General features: G+C 39.2%; 1 protein-coding gene across 3 annotated transcripts in view; it reads right to left on the bottom strand.

The window, feature by feature from the left end:
* CGNL1 (cingulin like 1) overlaps nt 1-22,404 on the bottom strand; it is an 89,630-nt gene that overhangs the window by 28,791 nt on the left and 38,435 nt on the right. For all 3 annotated transcript variants that reach the window (XM_018559928.1, XM_018559930.1, XM_018559929.1), the window contains exons 7-10: nt 22,146-22,287; nt 20,426-20,638; nt 2,158-2,364; nt 1,276-1,380 (exon numbers count right to left, since the gene is read on the bottom strand). In XM_018559928.1, coding sequence (XP_018415430.1) covers nt 1,276-1,380; nt 2,158-2,364; nt 20,426-20,638; nt 22,146-22,287 — 667 coding nt within the window. The remainder of the gene's footprint in view (nt 1-1,275; nt 1,381-2,157; nt 2,365-20,425; nt 20,639-22,145; nt 22,288-22,404) is intronic.

The following is a 22,404-nucleotide window of genomic DNA, read 5'->3' as shown; positions in this document are numbered from 1 at the left end:
CTTGATCCATACATCTGGAGTCATACTGTAATCAGGGCAAAGTGAGAGTTGCCCAGGTCTCCTAGACACCGGTTCTAGGTGTACTGACACAGTGAGCATTTGGTGCCTATGATGCTCGATCTCCTTAGTGTGTTTCTAAGGCTAAGATTTCAACTGGTGCACAAGGGGATGCAATACAAGACAGCGGATGTGGGGGCAAGAAGTATAAATTCTGCGCTGTAAATTGTAGTATTAATTAGGGATGCACCGATATATCGGCCGCCGAAACATATCGGCCGAAAATGGCACTTTTGGCATAATGCCGAAAACAGTCACAGGCGGCCAAGCGCTGCGGGAGGAGAGAGCTGTGAACGGCCCACGTCACTGCTCCCAATAACGCTCAGCCTCCTGTCACAGATCAGAGGAGAGCGGACACAGCCAGCGCTGCCACAGCAGGCTAAGCGCCGCTTGCCCAGCCTCTTGTGTCAGGATGGAGAGCGAGGTACAAACACTCAGCGATCAGTGATTGAGTGTTGTAAATAATTGAGGACATGGTTTGTTTACTATAGCCTCAATTATGAATGAATGGGAAGTGATCTATATCACTTCCTGTTCATTCACGGTTGTGGTTATAGTAAACACACTATGTGCTCATGTTATGAATGAACAGGAACACTCAGAGGATTCCTGTTCATTTATAACAGGGGATACAGAAAAAGAGATTGAGGACTGTGTCCTCAATCTCTTTTTCTATTCTAAAAAGGTAAATATCACGGGTCTGTTTAGACCCCTAATATTTCCCCGAAGCCCCTAAAAGTAAAGTAAAAAATTAAAAAGTTTATACAAAATAAATAAAAATAAAATATTCAAAAATTTTGAAAAGTTAAAATAAAAACATTTTCGGTTTCGGCCTGACTTATTATTTCGGTTTTGTTTTTGACATTTTCATTTAGGTGCACCTCTAGTATTAATGTTTTACACCAAGTATAAAAAGATTGCTCAGTAGACTAACAATAACATTAAGCCATTTATAACCTATATAACCAAATGGCTCTGTGCTTATTAGAAGTGTGCACGTGTCTAGACAGAGGGTTAATAAGCACCTGTCGACGAGTGAGCAACATCAAAAAGGTACCCGAGAATCACATGAAAAACTCCTCAACTACTGCCTGGCTATGCTGGTCTATAAAAACACATACTCTGCATTTTTACCAAAAGCTTCAGAGATGATAACCTTATTATAGGTGGCTTCCTATCAAATAAGCTTCAATTCCTGATCTGAGATGACCAGCTTACCTTTGTGTCTTCAAGTTGGTTTTCTAACCCTCTAGAAAACTGTAGTGCTTCTTTTTCTTGTTCCTTTGCATCTTCTAGCAATTCACTCAGCTGCTGCTTTTCTTTCTAGAATTTGAGTATGATAAACATGGTTATAAAGTCTGCAATGGCAGAAGTATAAAAGGATCCCTCGCCATCCCAACCAAAACATTCAACATTTCCCAAGAGGCAAAACCTACCAGGATCATAAAGGTGAAAGGGCCCCCAACAATTGCATTTGTGCCACTCTCTTATTTTTAAACATCACCCTTCCATAGCAAAGTCTTTTCAGGCGCAACTGACTATACTGTGTTGCCAGCCTTCCACATATCTAACCATACAGTCTCATGACAGGTATGCTTCAGTTTCCCAACATTTATCAGCCAAATGCCAAAACCCACTAACCACTTCCATGTAATTTTTCCATTGCTTAATAGTGACCTGATCTAATTCTTAGAACTTAAAACAAAAACATGGTGGCCAGAGATCACCTACTCCGATAGCCCAGCGTGATGCTTGGGCAGGCACAAGGCCATTTAGTGCAATCCTAGGGGTGATAATGAGTACTTCCAATGTCTGAGGCACTGATTATCGCACACAGAAATGTCCCTTTTCCAAGCAGATATCTGCCTCTTAACAGCCTTTCTTACTGTCTGTTAATAATGGAAATCTTAAAAAGTCAGGTAGGATCATGGCCCCCAAGAACCGATTTGGATTGCACTGCTCTATACAATAACATGTAAAGGGTTAGTTTCCACTTACACTGTTCCCACTAAATACAGCCTAATCATATGTTTATTATCATATCTAACCCTCCGAGTCTCAGTAAACCATATCTGCTTTTTATATAGTCATTTTCCTGACCTCAGTTCTCCGCAGTCTCTCTTTTGTTCTATCATTATCTTCATTCAGCTCATTGATTTTCTGATGAAGCTCAGTTATTTTGGCCTCCAGCTGCTGTATCCTTTGTCTCAGTTCTTCATTTTCTCGCAATAAACTTTTTACTCTACTTTCACATGCGTTCTTTATCTCATTTGCTTCATTCTTCTGAGTAGCGATATTATTCACATTCTGCGAAGGGCAAAACAACCACAAGCATTTCTTAGTAGGATGACAAGATTGGTTGTGCAAGAGAACGTCCTTCATTTCTACAACACGTCCTTCAAAGACACATGACTAGGGTAAAAAAGCTCAGTATGTGGCACGTAGCAAACGTTTCATACAGGTTTATCTTAATATGCTGCCGTGTCTGCACTAAGAGAGCAGCCCAAAATTTAATTAGTTTATTTAGCAGTTTTAAACAGACAAGGTATTGTAAATGGCCTTCCATGTGACGCAAGCAACTGACCTGTAACGCATAGAAGAATGGCACTATCATACCCAATGAAATTAGAGAGGCATTTAAAAAAGGGAAAAGCAAGACTGCAGGAAATATTTTTACTATCTTTTACCAAACTCCACTTTAAACATCCTGTTTGCTTCTGACCTGTTGCAGAGATCAAATGTTAAAAATGCAACGTGCATTAGAAAAAAAAACCTAATATACAGAATATATGCATCAGAGCTGCAGAAATATACTCATCACCAACAGGTAAAAAGCACAAAAAAAACTAAAATCTTAACTTGCTACCTGTTTTTTTATTTCCATGAATGATTGTTTTATTAAACTTGTAATTTGCTTCAGAATATGCTAGCAAATTTGACAATTTGAATCCCTAGTACAGGCCCATCCCTTCTTGTACGTTATAGTTGTCTCTTGTTAGGCTCCTTTCACACAGGCGGTCTGATCGGGTGTGCCTGTCAGTTTTTCAAGCTTTATTTTAATTAATAAATAAATCAAGCACTGCTATGTGTTCTCACAATGCACCACAGGCCATGTGCATAACATACACCACAATAACACGACAATATGGTGCACACTGTATGTGTATGTGGGAGGGGTTGTGGTTTGTTGTATTTCTTTTTAAAATATATATATATACATACATACATACATACATACATACATATATATATATATATACACACACACATATACATACATACATACATATATATACTGCCGGGGGGCTTCAGGGAAATATCAGGGGTCTAAACAGACCCCTGACATTTCCCTTTTGAAATAGAACAAAATAGATTGAGAACACAGAGTACTCAATTTCTTTTTCTGCAGCCACAGCACTAAATAAACATGAAGTACTCAGTGCAGAGGCTTCCTGTGCATTCACAAACTGAGGAGGCATAGTACTCTCCCCAGTTATGAATGGACAGGAAGCCTCTGTACTGAGTGCTCCTCTCCATTCATAAACTGAGCACATAGTGAGCTTACTATGTCCCCACTTATGATTAAACTGGAAGTGATGTACAGCATTGATGTACATGTTCATTCATAAATAATTTCATTTATAATAAGCTCACTATGTGGTCAGTTCATACAAACACTGGAGTGATCAGCACTGATCACCCCCCTAGACTGAGGAGAGCGGGGGTGATCAGCGGGGATCGGAGGACACACAGATCGGAGCGTTGCAGAGCCCCAGAACTTGCGGTGGGGCGGGTGGCAGCGACGGGTGGGGGGGGCGGATTTTTAATTAGTTAGCCACCGATGTCAGCTATTAACTTACAGGGCATCGTCAGGGGGACCCTTTTGTTACAAGTTCATGGTTGCTGAAGCGACCATGAGCTTATAGCAGATGGGTGAAAGCCATCGACAAGAGGCATACTGATGTGGGCAGCTGGAAATGGTTGTGTTCTGCCCTATGCCTTACGTTGTTGGCAGGGAGAGGGTTAAACCACCTGACAGCTTCTCATCTCTCTTCTAGATTCTATTGACGAGACCACTCTGCTTGGGTTTTTGGGTCTCCACACTGGGGACATTCTAAAAGGGGGCCCAAAAGCTAATTTAAGTAAAGTTGCATACTGCTCTGTATTACAGATTTTCCACGTGCATCTTTTGGAACTGTACCATTTGGAGTAACCATCACACTCTTTGTACCTGGGTTTTGTCCCGATATAAATATAGATATATCAAATGCCAATGTCTGCACTCCATCATATACACTATCTACTTTTTTCCTAGCATTTCACAGAAGTAGCAGTTTTATAACCACGACCCTATGACAGGGATTATGACACAAATCTATTAGGTACAGTAAAAGATAGGTATTGTGGTTTTCCTTTCCTTGAAGGCAAAACTGCACAATGTTTTATTGACACACATTGAGAGAATGCATAAAGTTCAAGCACATAGAACAAAACAAATTTGTTTGAAAATACTGACTCTGCTACCCTCACTCTAACCAGGGGAGCAAAGGAAAATTGATGCTTTCTGGGCCTTCCCTATAACAGACATGTCAGCAGAAAAGTAAAACAGACTAAGCAAATAAAGAAACAATGAAAGTGTTGCCTCTAATGCTTGACCTGCTCCAAATCTGTGCAGGACGAGCATTAGATAAAGAAAAAGAAGAAGGCCAAGTCAAGGCTATTAGGAGCTACAAGAGAGTGCTTATTCGGAGATCTTGTTAGTCAGCATTGCTAACTGGTATGGGAATCTCCAGCCTGCACTGAAACAAAAGGTATATGGGCCTCAAATGTGCCTTCAGGGTAAGATGCCAACATAAGCTTTTTGCAAGGCCAGCATGTAAAACACATAAAAGGACTCTCAAGTCACTATAAATCAACAAGAAAGAGGGAAAAAGTAGAATAAAGACGACAATTAGCAATACTTTCTGAGCCATCAGACTATTTAGCACTATTGATGTGTAATGTTAATAAAATATACGGAGATGCCAGTACTATAAGTTTTACATACAACTTAATACATTATAGGAACTTCATGCACACCCACAGTAATGCGTTTGTTAAACTAACTTCAAATAACAATGTACGTAAAAAAATTTATTAAAACATGTGCAACCTATTCCTTGACAATTACTCCATGGTAGCAAAGAGAAATGTCCTTTGTTGTAATGATTGGGCATCTCGCTCATCTGAAACAGCTCATCCCAATAGTTTCACTAAGGGTATAACGGTCAAGGAATGATCTACACCTGTTTTAACTAGATAGGAGACTGGGTATGAGCCGGGCAAACTATCAGTTTCACTTATTGGCCTTCTAAGGTGAAATTTGATTGAACAAAAACCTACCTCTTCCTTTATTTAGAGGATGTGTGTTTTTTTGGTAGGAGGGGAGGGGTGTATATAGAGTAGTTTATTTCATTTAGTGTTCATTGCATTTGTGTTATTGTCTTTATGTAATTGTCTGTTATTTTAATTACTTTTTCCACTGTATTTTCTGTGAAAAACTCCTATAATAAGGGAGGCCAATAAAGGGCTATTTTTGACACAAGCACAGGTCCTTAAAAGTTGAAAGGAGCTTTTATAACCCTCAGGAGCCATTAGTAGTACATTGCACTATATTAAAAAAACAAAAAAACAAAAAAAACACACCATAAATTTGCCTTCCTTATTGACTCCAATGCATTTTTCTGAGAACTCCCAAATGTCACCATAATTTCAGCGATATAAAAAAAACGTAACATTTTGCGCATCTCTATTGGAGACAAGAACCCCAATAAAAACAGTGGCAACAAACTGCCCTTGGTGCATGGGAAGAACCCTTAGTAGAGAGAATATATTGAGGGGCCTATGGAACAATGCAACAAGAGATGTCAAACATACATCAACATTAGTACAAGACAGATCTCAAACACAAATTCTTTGGAAAAACAAAATCACTGTTACTAGCTAGGTCGTCAGCTCTGTAATTTGTATGTGCTATCTTTTAATAATTACTTAATATATTGTTTTAAAATATTCTTATTCCATGCTAAATTTACAGACCTAAAATATTATTTCTTACAATGTCTCAAGGATAATAGGGGCAAAATGGGAGAAGAAATCTTCCCAGATATGCAGTGTTGGGGCACCTGATATGTACATATTTTGTTCCTGATCAGTGACTCAAGAGGTAGTGAAGAAAGGACAGGGATGTAAGCCCAGGAGCATGCACTTCAAACACATCAGCAATTGCAGTTTCTAGATTTCTATCTTGACGGGTTCTATAATCGGAAACCTCTGTTGCAAAATATAGAGGCTACCATTGCTGACCCGCTACTTTAAAAATACTAATCTAGGGCTCCCATACCGATACAAAGACTTTAAAGGAGAACTATGAGGAAGAGTGATTTTCACTCATCCTCATAGTTCTAGCCGACCTGTGACAATGAAACTGTCACAGGTCGGCTCAGTAGATAGGGAAGTGAGTGAACACATAATGGCGTTCGCTCACTTCTCGCTCCTGTCACTGCAGAGAGCCGTGACTGGATTCCCCCCTCCCCTGTCCGATCCTCCAGCGCTGTCTGGCGGAACGGATGGGGGAGGGAGCGGGTACAGCTGACTCTGCCTCTAGATAGGCACAGCCAGCTGTCACTCACGCAGCTGGGTGTATCCAGACATAATTGTCGGGATCCGTTTCAGCTGTTAGTTTGATTTGATAATTATAATAAACATATTTCAATAACCCTACCATGTAATAAAAACATATTTCAATGAACTACTATGTAAATAATGTGAGAGTACATACAGTTAATGCAGCAAACTAAGTCTCGTAATCACTTTTAGTTTTTTTTTGAAAGCTATAATAAAAACAGGATTTTATTTATTTACAAAAAAATAAAGGGTTAAGGGTTTGTTTATCATATAGGGAAAATCATTTCATTATACACTGGGGCCAACATCAAGAGAAAGATAAATGCCACTGCTGAAAAGAGGAAGAGTTTACATCCTAAGACCTGGTGTGGCATGAAGAATTTAGCTGCTTTTGTGGAAACAATGTTTTATAATTACTAACAGTAATACAAATACATATGTTTAATGGGCTGATTTGGTTTTGGCAGTACTCAGAAGACTCCCAGCCTAACAAAGCATTTCATTGACCTGTAAGTGGCTCAGTTCATTAGGATAATCAATCAGAGCCACTAGCACACTGATCACTTGGCACTAGACAAAGACATTAGACCGTAGTTTTATTACCTAGGGATATAAACAAACATGTGTGGTCAAACATGTCAAGCCTACCCAGAGTTTGAAAAGTATGTGAGCAATGTAAACCAGTCAGTACACTAATCCTTAAAACAGACGTGTTAGAACAGCAAAGAAATGTCTCTGGAATGAACTCAATGGTGAATATGTGCAAACACTTGTGTGAACCTTCTGCAGTGGGCATTTACATCACGTGGAATATAATACAAACACAATACAATGTGTGTTACATTGTATAGTTTTTAGATCCAGAAAAATATCAATGTCTATTCTATTACGTAGATGCGCCTGGACAGGCACTGGGAACACTGTGGATGGTAAAGTCTATTAGGGCTGCAACCAACTAATCGATAATGAGAATAGTTGTCAACTATTCTCGTTATCGATTCATTGGTTGGATCCTCTAGCCCTCTCCTCCATGCTTGGAGGCAGGCACAGCAAGCAGTGGGCAGGTGCAATAGCCAGCATGCTATTGACTATTGCAATTTGAAATGGCCAACAACAGGAGATGATCTGTAGTCCACAGAGGTGAACTGGGCCGGGCTGATGACCCTACTTGGGATTTCAGTTCAACACAGATGTGCTGTCATCTGATATGTTCACTGCTACAGTAGGTTATGTACTTGACAGATGCATTGTTAGAATGTATATGGAGAAAGTTAAACTGCATTCTAAAAACTGTACTTTGTAATGCACAGAAAAACACATATTTACACATTAGAAATATGCTTTCCAATCCTAATAAAATGCCACCCAGGGACTACAGAAGCCATCCGCAGATGCCTTTAATAATCCAATACCAACCAGATTTCACAGCCTGTCCCTTCCAACGCCTCTTGGCTACTAAATAAGATGACTAGCTCACTGACCAATAGCAAGGCCCTGGATACACATATAAAGCCTAGGGTGCAGTTCTCCAAGCACAGTGTCACTAGGGGTTTGCATTCATTTATTCTTCATAGCATGGTTGATTGTGCATTGACGGGAAGATATTAAATGCTATAGTCAAAACTAATTTTCAGGGAGGTGAATTAGAACAAGTTTAAGCAAAGTTCCCATGCAGCATCTCTTATTAATATGACAACTCTCTGCTGCATCCTACGCGATAAACCCACCCCTACTTATTGTTACCATTCTTTTCTTTATTTATACTATAGTTCCACTGATCAAACATAAATGCATATTTGTGCTGTGAGAACTGTCTCAGAAAAAATTGTGCTTTTATTACTCGTTAACATAGCATGACAACCATATTGACAAGAACCAAAATTTTTTCAAAAGCTTGTCTAATGTGAAGAAACTCTATTGTGGATGTAAAGTATATCAGAGGCCAGTACTCTCCTATGGGGAGTCTATAAATCATTGTTCATCTTCACTGAGCAGAAAGATAAAATAATTTGTGTAAAATATGCCAATGAATAGGTCAAAGAAGTTATTCACCAATTCCGACACCGATGCAGAAACGGTGCTATTTTAATCCACACCCCCTGCAATTTCAAGACTAGTTTAATTGTTATTTCAACTTCTTTTATTCTTTCTATATGATGAGAGTGGAGAATCTGCAGCCAGATGACTGTCTGTTGTTTCAATGGCTAACAAAGTAAATGACATAAAAGATATTTAATCATCCGATTTTTCTTTTCTCTGAAATTACATGGAAACGTTACTAATTAGTAAGTACTCCGCTGGTGACTGCTCTTTGTTGACAAAAGACAAGCGTATGTAGGACGAGAGGGGCCAGACGTTCCCTTCGAAGAAGGTCTCTTCTGGTTTTGTCCAAGCTACTTCCTGCCAGAGTTTAAGGTGCTGGTATGGGTGGTGTGAAAGTACTATTTTTATTTTCGGCTATGATCTGAAACACAGGCAAACAAACATTCTACCAAGCACTAAATGTTAGTTATTAAGGAAGTGTGTATTTTTAGACATATTAAGATATTTACCTTCACTTAAAGGCTGTCAGAATAGTAAAAAGCCACCATTCCAGTCTTGCTTTTATTAGTCTTAAGTCTGGGCTGTCATTGCCATCCTTTCTGAACTACCTAAACTGCAACTATACTTACCTGTTCCTCCAGCAATTGCAGATCAAAGCTCTCTCTCGCTGCTCTGTCCACCAGTGCTGCCATCTTCCAAGTCCCATGTCGCTTATGTCCACCTGTTGAGGGTCCTCTTCTGTTTCGCATGCTCAGCAGTTACATTATTCCCAACACATCTGGCTGCATTCCTGCCATCTTATATGAGATGGGGTGTACAATGTACTGCGCATGGGCAGTGTAAACTCATTTAAAAATTGCTAGGAAAGAGGGAAAGGTGAAGTCTTGTCTGCTAAAAAAATCTCTATCTCCTAGCAATTTTTAGAAAATAATCTATGGTTCAGCTTTACTGAGTCACTAACCTAGAACAAGTGTGCAGGATAGATAGGGCCTTTGATTTCAGTGGCTTCAGTATACTTGTTACTGATCAAGACCTCAATATACAGCAATGCCAGAATAAGGATGACCACATGGAAAAAGATTACACTTTCAAAAACAAGTCAGCAGTGGCAGAATCTATATTTCTACGCAAACTGGTTCCCTTTATATGAGAACTAGCAGCAATGTAAGGTCATTTTATTACTGGCAATTACTATTTATGTAGCATCTAGGTTACTCCCCTCCCTTCCTCATACAACTTAGGCCAATTTCACACGTACAATGTCCGTTCTAATTAGCAGGGGATCTGTGCACAGATCCCCTGCCAATCAGAGCAGTATGGAACGGATGTCACTTTTGTGACATCCATGTCTGTTCATGTGTTCTTCTACCTTGCAATGGAGGAAAAAAAACTGAACAATCTGGCCACATGTTAGGTATATGGACAGTCGGATGCAAGCAGACACGTGTCTATTTACATAATTTTACCTCTGGTCTGTTGGCTCAGGTTAGGGATGCACCGATACTTTTCAGATACCAGTGCCGCTACTTGGCATTTTCATGAGAACTACCAGGATTGCAGCGGTTGCAGCTGGCACCTGGCTCTGGCGCTCCACCAACACCCTGAAATCATTAGTCTGTATTGTGTTAGAAAAACTGTCACATGACAAACAAAAATGTATCAGTACTTGTACTTTTAAGTACTTGGGCGAGTATCAGTACTTGTAAAAATGGTATAGGTGCATCCCTTTATTTATATTTATAAAAACAAAATCGTACATTAAAACAGAGATGTTCAAATCCCAGGAGCTCCGTGTGCTCCTTACAAATGACAGCTGCCTCCTAACTTTTGAATTTTGCTCTAGTCTAGTCCTGGAGCTCGAAAAGTATCTGTACTTGTACTTGCAAAGAGTACTGTACTTGGTATCGGTGCATCCCTAGTTCAGGTCCACCAAAATGGTACTCTGTTCCTTGTATTTTTTCCTTTCCTTTTATTTTTTATTTTGGACCTACACAGGCTCTGAGGTAAATCAGAAGAACAGACAGGTCTATTTACATCTGCGGGCCCATAGACTAAGATTGAGCTTCCCATCAGGTTCACCTCATCGAAATGCTGTGCGAGTTATGAATTATACAGAAGATAACCCTGCCTTTGTAGACTTCCCTATGACTGACCCCCATACATGTGCACTGCGGTAAGCAGGCCTTACAATAGTTAGTAGTAGTCAAAAGCCACATTCTACTGGACTTGTACTGTAGTGTTGACAAATGTTTTACATTAGCAAGATTTGCAAGCCACAATGCCCCATTTAAGAACACAAAGTGACATCAAACTCGGGAATTAAACCATACAAATGCATTCAAGCAACCTAGAATAATAACAAAAATGTAATTTACTCAAGAGATGATTTGAGGATCTACACAAATAAGCTAAATTTTTAAATAGTTTGTGTACTTGAATGCATTTTTATGAATTCTTGAGTTTAGTGTCACTTTCAAATAAACCAAATTCACTACGCAAAGAGTCAATACTGAATCCCCGCAATCTGGGTTGTTGTGTGGCAAGATGTTTGATTTACTACAATGTAACACGTGCACAATGTAGAAAAACAGGTTTGCTTAGTAGAAGGCTACTTTCAAAAGCCATCATAGGATTTAGAAAACACTGCTTTTGTTCATGCAATTATTCAACAAGGCAAAGCAGTGAAGACATTGAACATCAGGTAACTTATACACCTGAGAGTTGTATAGCTGAAAAGTACTTGCAATGAACTTGTGGCTTAATACAGACAATCTTCTAAATGAAAGTCTGACAGAAAGGAACAACAAAGCACAATCACTGTGCAGTACTGCTGAGCAGAAAGCATAGCCTGCATAAATATTAAGCAAATATAGTTGCCCCCATGTACACATATATTTAGAAGCTACATTCAAAAAACACTAATGCTTATTAATAAATTTTTTTGCATTAGGTAGATTCAAACATTTACATACATTTTTATAGTCTCCCTTTAAAAACACACCCCAAGTAAAAATGGCAGTTTAAAAAAATGTAATTAGTGTCCAACAGAGTCACCAGTAATTCCTTAGTTAATACAATGAGCCCACAGAGAAGGTCAGATTGCCCGACGGAATACAATCAAAGTCCCCTTTCTCAGGCAGATAATCAGCAACGGGTTGCTGACATGGTCCGTTTCTCAGAAAGTCTACAAAGCACCCTAATTCCTGGGAATTATTAGGTCGAAATCAAAAACCTTGAGAGGAGAGCTAAAAAGATTAGCTCATTACATGTTGTTGTAGTAACACGGCGTTCTTTAGAAAATGTAAATCCAACATTTAGATTAAAGTCACAACAATCAAAAGAGAAACTAACAAGGCTAACTTGGAAATTGAAAAGTCTTCAATATCACAAAACAGCTATTCTTTCAACAATTATACATGTGCAAACAAATGTGAATGCGCCATTGAATTCTGGATGGGCAGCATTCTTAACATGGCTTATAGCCTAGCAGTCAGAGTTACAACTTTATAACAATGCAGAAGATGTATCATTTTTTCATTATTAGTGCGATACAGATTCAGGGAAACTCTGACATACCTTTGATTTATACTGGCATAGAAAGGGAGAACCAATGATACAATAAAAGGACAGGCGATCATGTTGTGAGAGAACGGTTATTAACCACTTGCTGACCGGGGGGGTTACACCCCCTTCCTGTCCAGGCCATTTTTTAGTATTCAGCGCTGCGGTACTTTGAAATTTTTTTCCGCCATGCAACGCTGTACTGAAATTAATGTTATGCGATTATTTGGGGTCACACAGAGCCTTCTTTTGGTGGTATTTAATCACCACTGGGGTTTTTATTTTTTACTATATAATAAAAAAGTACAGAACATTTTGAAAAAAACCCTGTTTCCCTATGTTATGTTATAAAACATTTATTATCAAATTTTTGGTAAAATATGAAAGATGGGATCACGTCAGGTAAATAGACACCAAACACGTCAAGCCTAAAAATTGCACGCGCCCGCAAAATCGCAATAAGCTACTACACCCAAAATTGGCCATAGGCGATGCTTTAAAAACTTTTACTGCTCATCAATTTTGTGTTATCAGTGATTGATGGCCCTAAAAAATTGTTCACACTCCGAAGTTCGCGGTGATATGCAACATTTGCAACGTAATGGGCGCCATCATCGTTTTTGCACATAGGCTAATTTTTTTATTTTACTTTATTGCTATGCCATAGGGGGATAACAAGCCCCCTATGTGATAGTCAATTTACAGTGCCAGGTCCTCTTTATAGAGAATCAGGGGTCTTTAGGACCCCTAATGTCACCTAGGGACCCCCAGGGAAGCTGATGAAGCAGAGATCTGCTTTACCAGCTTCTGCCCTGCTTCTGTACCCGAGAATGACAGCTGAATGCAGAAGTGATATAATATACATCACTTCCTGCATTTAGAGACCGGAGAGGAGATCAGCAGGAGATTGTGTAGTGATCTGCCTTTGATCTCCGGTGAAAGAGCCGCACCGGGCACAGCGGAGCTCGGGGGATCAGCGGCGGCGGGGAGCGCACACCCACAGGCATAATACATCGCTGGCTGTTTCTATTTTAAACGGATTTCCCGCTTGTGCGCGCCGACTAGTGATGGGCACGAGCGGGGCAGGAAAGGACGTTTACAAACACCCACCCGCATTCAAGAAGCCGCTGTACAGCCATTTAATTACAACGACCGGGTGGCAGGTGGTTAAAGTACTTTAACAAAGTGAATATGTGGTGAACAAAGCCCCTTTTCAGGTCTGAGATCTTCAGGATAAACATCCTAATCATGAACATAGAAAGCAAACAATAAGAGGTCTCTATTCATTTTTGCACCCAAGATTTGTACAACTTTCACTCAATACACACATTTTCCATTGAAATTCTGTTGGCACATGTGTGTTTCTTGAGGAAAACATTGATAAACAGACCCCTAATTCATGCCTGAAGCTCAGCCATTTAAGTCTGCCACTTGTTTCCAAAAGTAAGCAATGTATTAGAAATGGCATGAACAGAAAGGTAGGTCTGTAAAAAAATAAGTCAAGGCAACTGGACTTGCTGTATTTTTTTCTTGAAGAGGTTGCAATGAGAACCTTCACAGAAAGAAAGGTAGGGTATTTGTGGAATACATTGACCTGGTATTTGTGGAATGTGGCTTTATGTTTGAACTTCCTGATGACTTAACCCAACCTGGAGAGTCTTAAGATGCTGATTTCCTGTTCTTATCCAAGCAGCAGTTCTGTATGTTATATATTTTGCAAAAAGCGACAATCTTTCATGTCAACAAACCTCAGAAGATTTAGTAGGAGCGTTTATTTTAAGTACTCAAAAGTTTAGAACTAAGATTTCAATGGAAATTTTGAAACCTTATTTGCAGAATACCTATTAATTCTTAATGTCAGTAAAAAAACTGATATATAATTTTTTTTTTGTTTAAAAGACTTTTACTTACCTGATCCCTGGTCTTGCAAGCTCCATGACCGGTGACCGCGGTCTCTCCCCTCCCCCTCCCTCTACTCCAATGGTTGGAAGCTCACTGATGTCATCACATACAGTGGCTTGCAAAAGTATTCTCCCCCTTAGCATTTTTCCTATTTTGTTACATTACCACCTGATAATTAAAAAAGATTTGTGTGGGGGTTTGCAGCATTTCATTTACACAACATGCCTACCACTTTGAAGATGCAAAATATTTTTATGATACAAACAAGGAAAAAAGACAAAAAAAAAAGAAAACTTGAGCATGCATAACTATTCACCCCCCAAAGTCAATACTTTGTAGAGCCGCCTTTTGCAACAATTACAGCTGCAGGTCTCTTGGGATACGTCTCTATAAGCTTGGCATATCTAGTCACTGGGATGTTTGCCCATTGTTCAAGGCAACGCTATTCCAGCTCCTTCAAGTTGGGTTTCGCTGGTGTTCAGCAATCTTTAAGTCATGCCACAGATTCCCAATTGGATTGAGGTCTGGGCTTTGACTAGGCCATTCCAAGACATTTAAATGTTTCCCTTTAAACCACTCGAGTGTTGCTGTAGCAGTTTGCTTAGGGTCATTGTCCTGCTAGAAGGTGAACCTCTGTCCCAGTCTCAATTCTCTGGCAGATTGAAATAGGTTTCCCTCACAAATCTTCCTGTATTTAGCACCATCCATCATGGGGGGGTTCTCTGGGTGATGAGGTCTTGGGTTTGTGCCAGACAGAATGTTTTCATTGATGGCCAAAGAGCTCAATTTTAGTCTCATCGGACCAGAGTACCTTCTTCCATATGTTTGGGGAGTCTCCCACTTGCCTTATGGTGTTTGCTTATTTTCTTCTGTGAGCAATGGCTTTTTCCTGGCCACTCTTCCACAAAGGCCAGCTCTGTGGAGTGTACGGCTTATAGTGGCCCTTTGGACAGACACTCCAATCCTTGCTGTGGAACTTTGCAGCTCCCTCAGGGTCATCTCTGGTCTCTTTGTTGCCTCTCTGATTAATGCCTTCAATGCCTGGCCCGTGAGTTTTGGTGGGCAGCCCTCTCTTGTCAGGTTTGTTGTGGTGCCATAGTCTTTCAATTTTTTAATACAGCTACTCCTCACTTAACAACCTACCTGTTTAACGACCGCTCTGACTTACAACCAGCTCTCCGACCAGTTGGTATTGTACACTGTATGAGAACTTGGGTCAAGCTCATCTAACATCACCTTTTTTCATTCTATGTCTCGTTCCCCGCAGTTGGTCAGTCAGTCAGTCAGTATTCACTACTGTACAGTACGTTGGTAGTTGTGGTATGCAAACCTAAGTCAAGTACTGTATATTAGAGCTGATTTCCTCTATTCCTCACTTAGTGACCAATTCACTTAACGACCTAGTCGTAGGAACGGAATTCGGTCGTTAAGTGAGGAGTGTCTGAAGGATTTAATGGTGCTCAATGTTTCGGAAACTTTTTTTTTTTTTATAACCTAAACCTGATCAGTACTTTACAACTTTGTCCCTGACCTGCTGGGAGAGCTCCTTGGTCTACATGGTGCTGCTTGATTGGTGGTGCCCCAGACTGTGGGGCCTTTCAGAACAGGTGTGTATGTATGTATGTATGTATGTATGTATGTATGTATGTATGTATGTATGTATGTACATACATACACTGAGTGGCCAGATTATTATGACCACCTGACATTTGTAGGCAAATTAGCTATAATTTTGCGCTGACGTTGCTAGAGGGCCAGACCATTATAAATAGGGAAGCAGGTTGTTTACCACGACAGTAGGTGATTTTTTTTTCTGAAGATATGGGTAAACAGCGCAATTTAACAGCCTTTGAACGTGGGATGATTGTTGGCGCTCAGGCCATGGAGCGAGTATCAGCAAAACAGCAGAATTCGTTAAATGTTCAAGAGCAGCTGTTGTTAAAGTGTTTAAAGACTGGACTGTCAGGCAAAAATCTGGGTCTGAACGTGCGAAATGTGGCCGTCAGCGACTAGTCAATGTTAGGGCAGAACGGAGAGTGGCAAGACTGGTACAAGACAACAAAAGGGCAATAGTGCAGTGTCAGATTCCTCTCATCACCTTTCAACATCTCGTGGAGTCACGAGGCGGCCCAAAGAAATCATCTCATGGAGTCATTTCGTGGCCCAACGAAGTACTGATGGGGTGGTCATGATAATCTGGCCACTCACGTGTATATAATGTATACACCCACATTATATATACTGAAATCATGCGACTCTTAGAGTGCATACGGGTGGTCTTTAATTGTGATTTTTGAAGGTAATTGGTTGCACCAGATCTTATGTAGGGGCTTCATAGCAAAGGGGGTGAATACATAAGCACTCACCACTTCCCCGTTTATTTTTTAGAATTTTTTAAAGCAAGTTTTTTTCTTGATTTCGCTTAACCATTTTGGACTAGTTTGTGTATGTCCATTACATGTAATCCAAATAAAAAATCCATTTTAATTCCAGGTGGTATTGCAATAAAATAGGTAAAAAGTCAAGGGGGGAGGGGGGATACTTTTGCAAGCCACTGTAGCTCCATAGCCCTGCATTATACATGAAGATGCCAGGGAACAGTCCACAAGCTGGACATAGGGAAGACAAGGCAGGCACTGGCAGCCGGGGAGAGCAGTATTGGAACCTTTTTAGGAGAGAACAACATAAATGAAGGGATGAAATCAATTTATTTCTATAGAGATTATCACCAGGAATATCGACTGACCTCCCAGTTTTTATATCTGACCCTCAAAGCACATGAGATCTTTTTACCTCTGACATATTGTGTCAGTTTCTGAATTCGATTTAAAGAATACGTGTGATTATTGAAAAAAATATGCACCACTCATCATAGTACAAACAAAATTCAGACCTCACATGCAGAGAGCAGCCAGACAGCTTCCTGGAAGTCATGCCAGCCAGCAACACTGCTGTTTACTGCACAAGTCACCCATAATCCAATAGAGAACTATGGTATGCCATTCTCCCTGCCTGGGAGGAATGGGTGCATTATGCACCAGTAAACACAGACTCTCATAGTTACCAGGACACAGAAAACAGGTTTTCTGTATCTCAGGTCTAGTGTTATTGTACTGCTTTTATGAGAAGCACCAGGGATAAAAACACCTGAAACAACTTTATCAGTGCTTGTGATAAATAGAGGATGTTTTCATTGTTTGAGTTGCAAAAGGTGCAATAATTCTTTAAAGAATATTTAAAATCCGGCACCTATAAATTTAATAAATATGGCATATCCAGCATGAACTTGTTTTAAATTTCTTTAAAGCAGGTTTTTAGGTTAGAGAAAAACCCAAATTACCAGTATATTCCTGGGTGCTGTACATAATATTATAGTGTGCAATTTAGTTCAGGCCCAGGTGTCAACTGAGACAGAACATACACTTAGTTCCAGGGTTGTTGAGTCTAATATGCACATGAAATACCTACTTTATTTTATTTTGCAGAATAAAGAGAGAATTGGCAAGGTATCATTGTGGGAGATTTATTAAATTGTTGGGTTAAATGCTTATATGATCCTATATGTGTGTGTCGCTGTGCTGCTCCATTATGACAGCCAAGGTCTGGTCTCCTCTGTACAGTATAAAGTATAAAGCTGGGAGGATTATGATGTATTAATTTCCAGTATTTATATAGCGCCAAAGTATTACACAGCACTCAGAGTACACGTATAATTTAAAAAGTTATTCTGCTAATTACAGAGCACTTGAGTTTAAAGTCCCTGAAAAAGGAAAATCTACGCAACTGACACAGACTTTTAATCTTTTTCACATCTTACTCTCATTGTCCTTAAATATTCTATCCATCAAGATTTTGTAAATGATATATGGCTAAAAAATCCAGTCTCTGAAATGACCAGTACAGGTATTTCACTATTGCTCCGTCTTTGTCAAGTGAAGCTTACAGAATAATCACCCAGTTCTAGATTCATACTCCGTAGAACTTCAGTCTATATACTTGCTATTTTTAGGTACACAAGATAAGGTATAAAAAAAGTATTTTTGACATTTGAATAGCAACACCCTTGCAAACACTGCCAGTGAGTACGAGTGACATGCTCGGGAATTTAAGACTATGCTCGCCTTTTCTTAAAGTAAACCTTTCAGAAATACAGGGCCTTCCACTGGCAACCTCCCTCTGATTGCATTAATGTCCTGGCTGGTATGCTGATCCAACTAGATTTGCAGATCAGAGAAAAGTCAGAAGTATTTTTATTTACACTTGGCCCAAGTCAGCAACTCCAATTTTCTGAAGCAAGAGAGTCAGCATGATAGTCTACACATAGCTAACCCTGTTAAAATTTTAAAGTCACAATTTACATTATTACATTTATGTACAATCCTAAACAGAAATAAATGAGTGCAATTAATTGCAGCAGGCAGCATCCAGGCAAAGATTTCAAAGTGATTTTCAGATGCACAACAGAAGGGACAGAAAATTGCCAATCTAAAATCTCCAATACACTGTGCTTATAAAATCACCAATAGTAGATATACAAAATACAATGCATAAACATCTCCTCTCCTCCAATAGCAGATGATACTCAGAATTGGTGGACACACAATATTAGTTAGATAGCTCTCATAACGTGTCTCCAATATTAATCACTGTTCACAGATATCTCCTCTGCGTCCAATAGCGGTAAGTACTCAGAGAAAGAAGCTGAGCTGCCGGTGATTCCACAAACATTCACTGTCTCTTGCTGCCTTGTCCCAAGGGGAAGCGAGGGGATGGGAACCAGATGGGCTGACTGCTAGATTTGAAAACACTTGAGACCTAGCTCAAGATTGTAAGTTTTTATGACCATTTTTAAATAAAATTTGTGTAAGGATTTTACACAATGCAATATTTAATTTCTTTCTCCGAGTACCAACTGCTATTGGAGGAGAGGAGATATCTGTGGAAAGTGATTGATATTGGAGACGTGTTATGAGCGCTATCTGGCTAATATTGTGGGTCCACCAAATCGGAGTATCAACTACTATTGGAGGAGAGGAGATATCTGTGAGCAGTGACTGATATTGGAGATGTGTTAAGGTGCCAACACACCTTGTGATAATCGTACAATAATCGTGGGAAATCCCGCGATCGTACGATTATCGCAAGGTGTGTGGAAGGCGTGCGACCTCTGCTACTGTAAGGTCGCACAACTTTTATATTAGGAACATGTTCCAAAACCCGCCGAGAATCGTACGATTGTCGGCGGGTGTGTGGCATGTTTTACAAGTGCTATCTGACCATTATTATTATTGAAATCTGTTGAGTGAGGGCAGTGCACATAAGAGCACAGAGTTTTTTGGAAGTGGATTCTGGAACTTTCCACACAAGGAGCACTAGTGGGGCTTTGGAATTATATGAAGCACACTTTTACTGTTTATATATGGACTATTGGAAGCACTTTAGTATGGAAACTTGATGAACCAAAAGGACATTTTATAATATTGTAAAAATGTGAGGCTAAGTGAACACATTTTTGGTTATGCATTGTGTTTTGTATATCTACTATTGGTGATTTAATAAGCGCAGTGTGATTGGGGGTTTTAGATAGATGCAGTGATTTTATACACTACTACACTTGCTGCTTTATTGAGGGTAATTTATTACATTTTTTAGTGGGTAGGATTTAAATAGGAGCGCAGATTTATTGATAAAGAACTGAAAGTTGCCAATGCTGTTTGGCTCTAAGGTGGTAACTTGAATACTCTTAACTTAAAAGCAACTCTGTCACGTAAACTTGTACTTAATTAAAACACAAAGCTGTACTTTGTAGCCACGGCGGGAGGAAACACTGCAATGGGGAGCATGGGAGATTCAGAAGATACTTCAGCCTGATTTGTTTTTACATTAGAGTAGTGTTCAGCAACTTCTTTCTAATACAGCTTTTTAAAGCAAGTTGGTTTAAGCAACAAAGTCCCTTTAGGCACATAAGTTGTTTTTTTTAAAACCTTCCAAAAAATTCATATTGCTCATATACAGCTCAAAATATCTTTTCCCCAATAGTTTGTCCAACTCAATGAAATGTTTTTGTGTACTACAATAGCCTCTGATATGCCACAGCACAATACCTAAATATCTTTGTCCCCTGGTGACCTTCATGTTATCTCCAGAGTATAACAAACCATTTAAACTGTAAAGCACGAGTTACTATATAATTTACCTCCATTGTCTCTTGAAGACTCTCACGCATCTTCCTTAGTTCTTTTTCATACTGCTCTTTCAGTTTATCAATTTCCTGATCATGAGTTGACACCTCTTCTTTCAGTGCTCCCTTTAAAGCAGTGAGTTCTCGTTCTCGCTTCCTTAATAGATCTTCTTGTTCTTCTTTTGCAATTAGCAACTCTTGGACTGCTTGTTTCATGTGCATGAGGTCCTAAAAATGCAATGATATGGACTATATTTACTAAGAGCCTGTACCAACAAGGATCCAGAATAAAATGCTTTTATAATAGTCACTATATTATATCTATATAAGACAAAAACCAAGATCTGCTTAAAAAGTTTTACAGCCCACCCCTCTTCCAAATCTTAATTGAAGCTTTTTGGTTGCACCCTACTACTACTACTACTTTTTTCATGATATGGCTTAGACATGAACAGAAGGGTAAAGAAACTAAAAGCTCACAGCAAGCAAACAGATGCTTGTATTTTTACTATTCCCTAGTAAAACAAGTCCACTGGTTGTGATTGAGAATACAACGTCAGCTTTAATATTACACAAGAACTTGCTTTAGGGTCCTGCTGTAATATCAGTGCATAGCTTTTTATTTTCGCTCTCTATGAAACCAGTTCTGTGGACCTCTGAGTTCAAAGCAATATATCCAAAGAGTACAACTCAACTGGTTCAGATTTGGTGAATAACAAAAAAAAACAACAAAAAATATGATCTACATGATAAAAAGTAAAGATTAGGAAGCAGCAGGTAGGCATTCAGCAAGTGTGAAAAATACATAAAACTGCACCAGCATTACTTCCAATTTAAAGTATAGAAATCACAAAAGAAATATGAGATAAGACTTAATTAAGCATCCTTAAAAGTATTGCTATATAAATATCACTATTTTACAGAAGAACAACCAGCTAAATATTAACTGAGCCTCGATTACTGGCACCACATGGCACAGGCAAGATATTCACAGAAACAAAATTAAGGCTTTCCTAGCATGCCTGATACAACAACTATTGTAAAATGTGCAGGAAACAAAACTGCAATTTGCGACTTTTGATTATTTTAAATTGCACAGAGAAATCTGACTTTTTACCAAAAAGGTAATAGGAGTTACTGTTTTTTGGTACTTTTAGTTCAAAAATCACAATGTAATCCAAAACACATCTGAAAAGATAAAATTTGTCTAAAAGTTTAGGCAAGCAGCTAGATGCACAATATTACCTAACAGGTTTGTACATTTTCAGCCACTCCTGTAATTTACACATTTCTGCCACACTGCACAGGAACAACATTGTACTACTTCCTGCCTCAGCTGTACTACATCCTGGGCTCAGAGAGCAGTTTGGGAGCACTGAGATGACAAAAAAAAAAGCTACATTGCTGAACCAGTACATGGGTGTTACCTGTCTGGGTATGCAGTGTGGCAGGTGTGCATATATTACAAGGCTAGTTGCACAAATCTTTTGGCAGGTGAAATGGTAAACATAGGTATTTAATTTGTGTATTTAGTGGTTTTCCCATTAAGTATTTTGATATGTGTGCAGCTGTGAAGAATTACAGATAGTAGTGTGGTCTCTTTTTTTACCACAATAGCCTTTGTATTGCCTAGAAACTGTGTGCGCTCAAGCTAAAATATATTATAAACGTATTAAATCTGCAGCATTGATTAAACCGTTTTTATGTTGCTCCTATATTGTTATGCATCACTGACCTCTATCAATGCCTCCTTCTCTCCATCATCATCAACAGAGTGCTTTGCATCATCTAATTCATCATGCATTTCTGACAGCTGTTCCTGCAGGTCTCGGATTTCAGTCTGATATTGCTCCTGCTCCATCTTCAACTCAAATAAGCTGTCAAGGAGAGAACAAATGCAGCAAAACAAATAAAACAAAGGTTTCTGTGTCCACAGCATTTTGTCACTTACATGTACAAGATGCTTATCACAACTAAATCAGATTTGAAAAAAA

This window comes from Nanorana parkeri, unplaced genomic scaffold (assembly GCF_000935625.1).
Source record: "Nanorana parkeri isolate BGI_ZX_2015 unplaced genomic scaffold, ASM93562v1 scaffold422, whole genome shotgun sequence".
Lineage (NCBI taxonomy): Eukaryota > Metazoa > Chordata > Amphibia > Anura > Dicroglossidae > Nanorana > Nanorana parkeri.
Note: the sequence above shows the minus strand (reverse complement) of the source record. Positions and strands in the feature narration are given on the sequence as shown.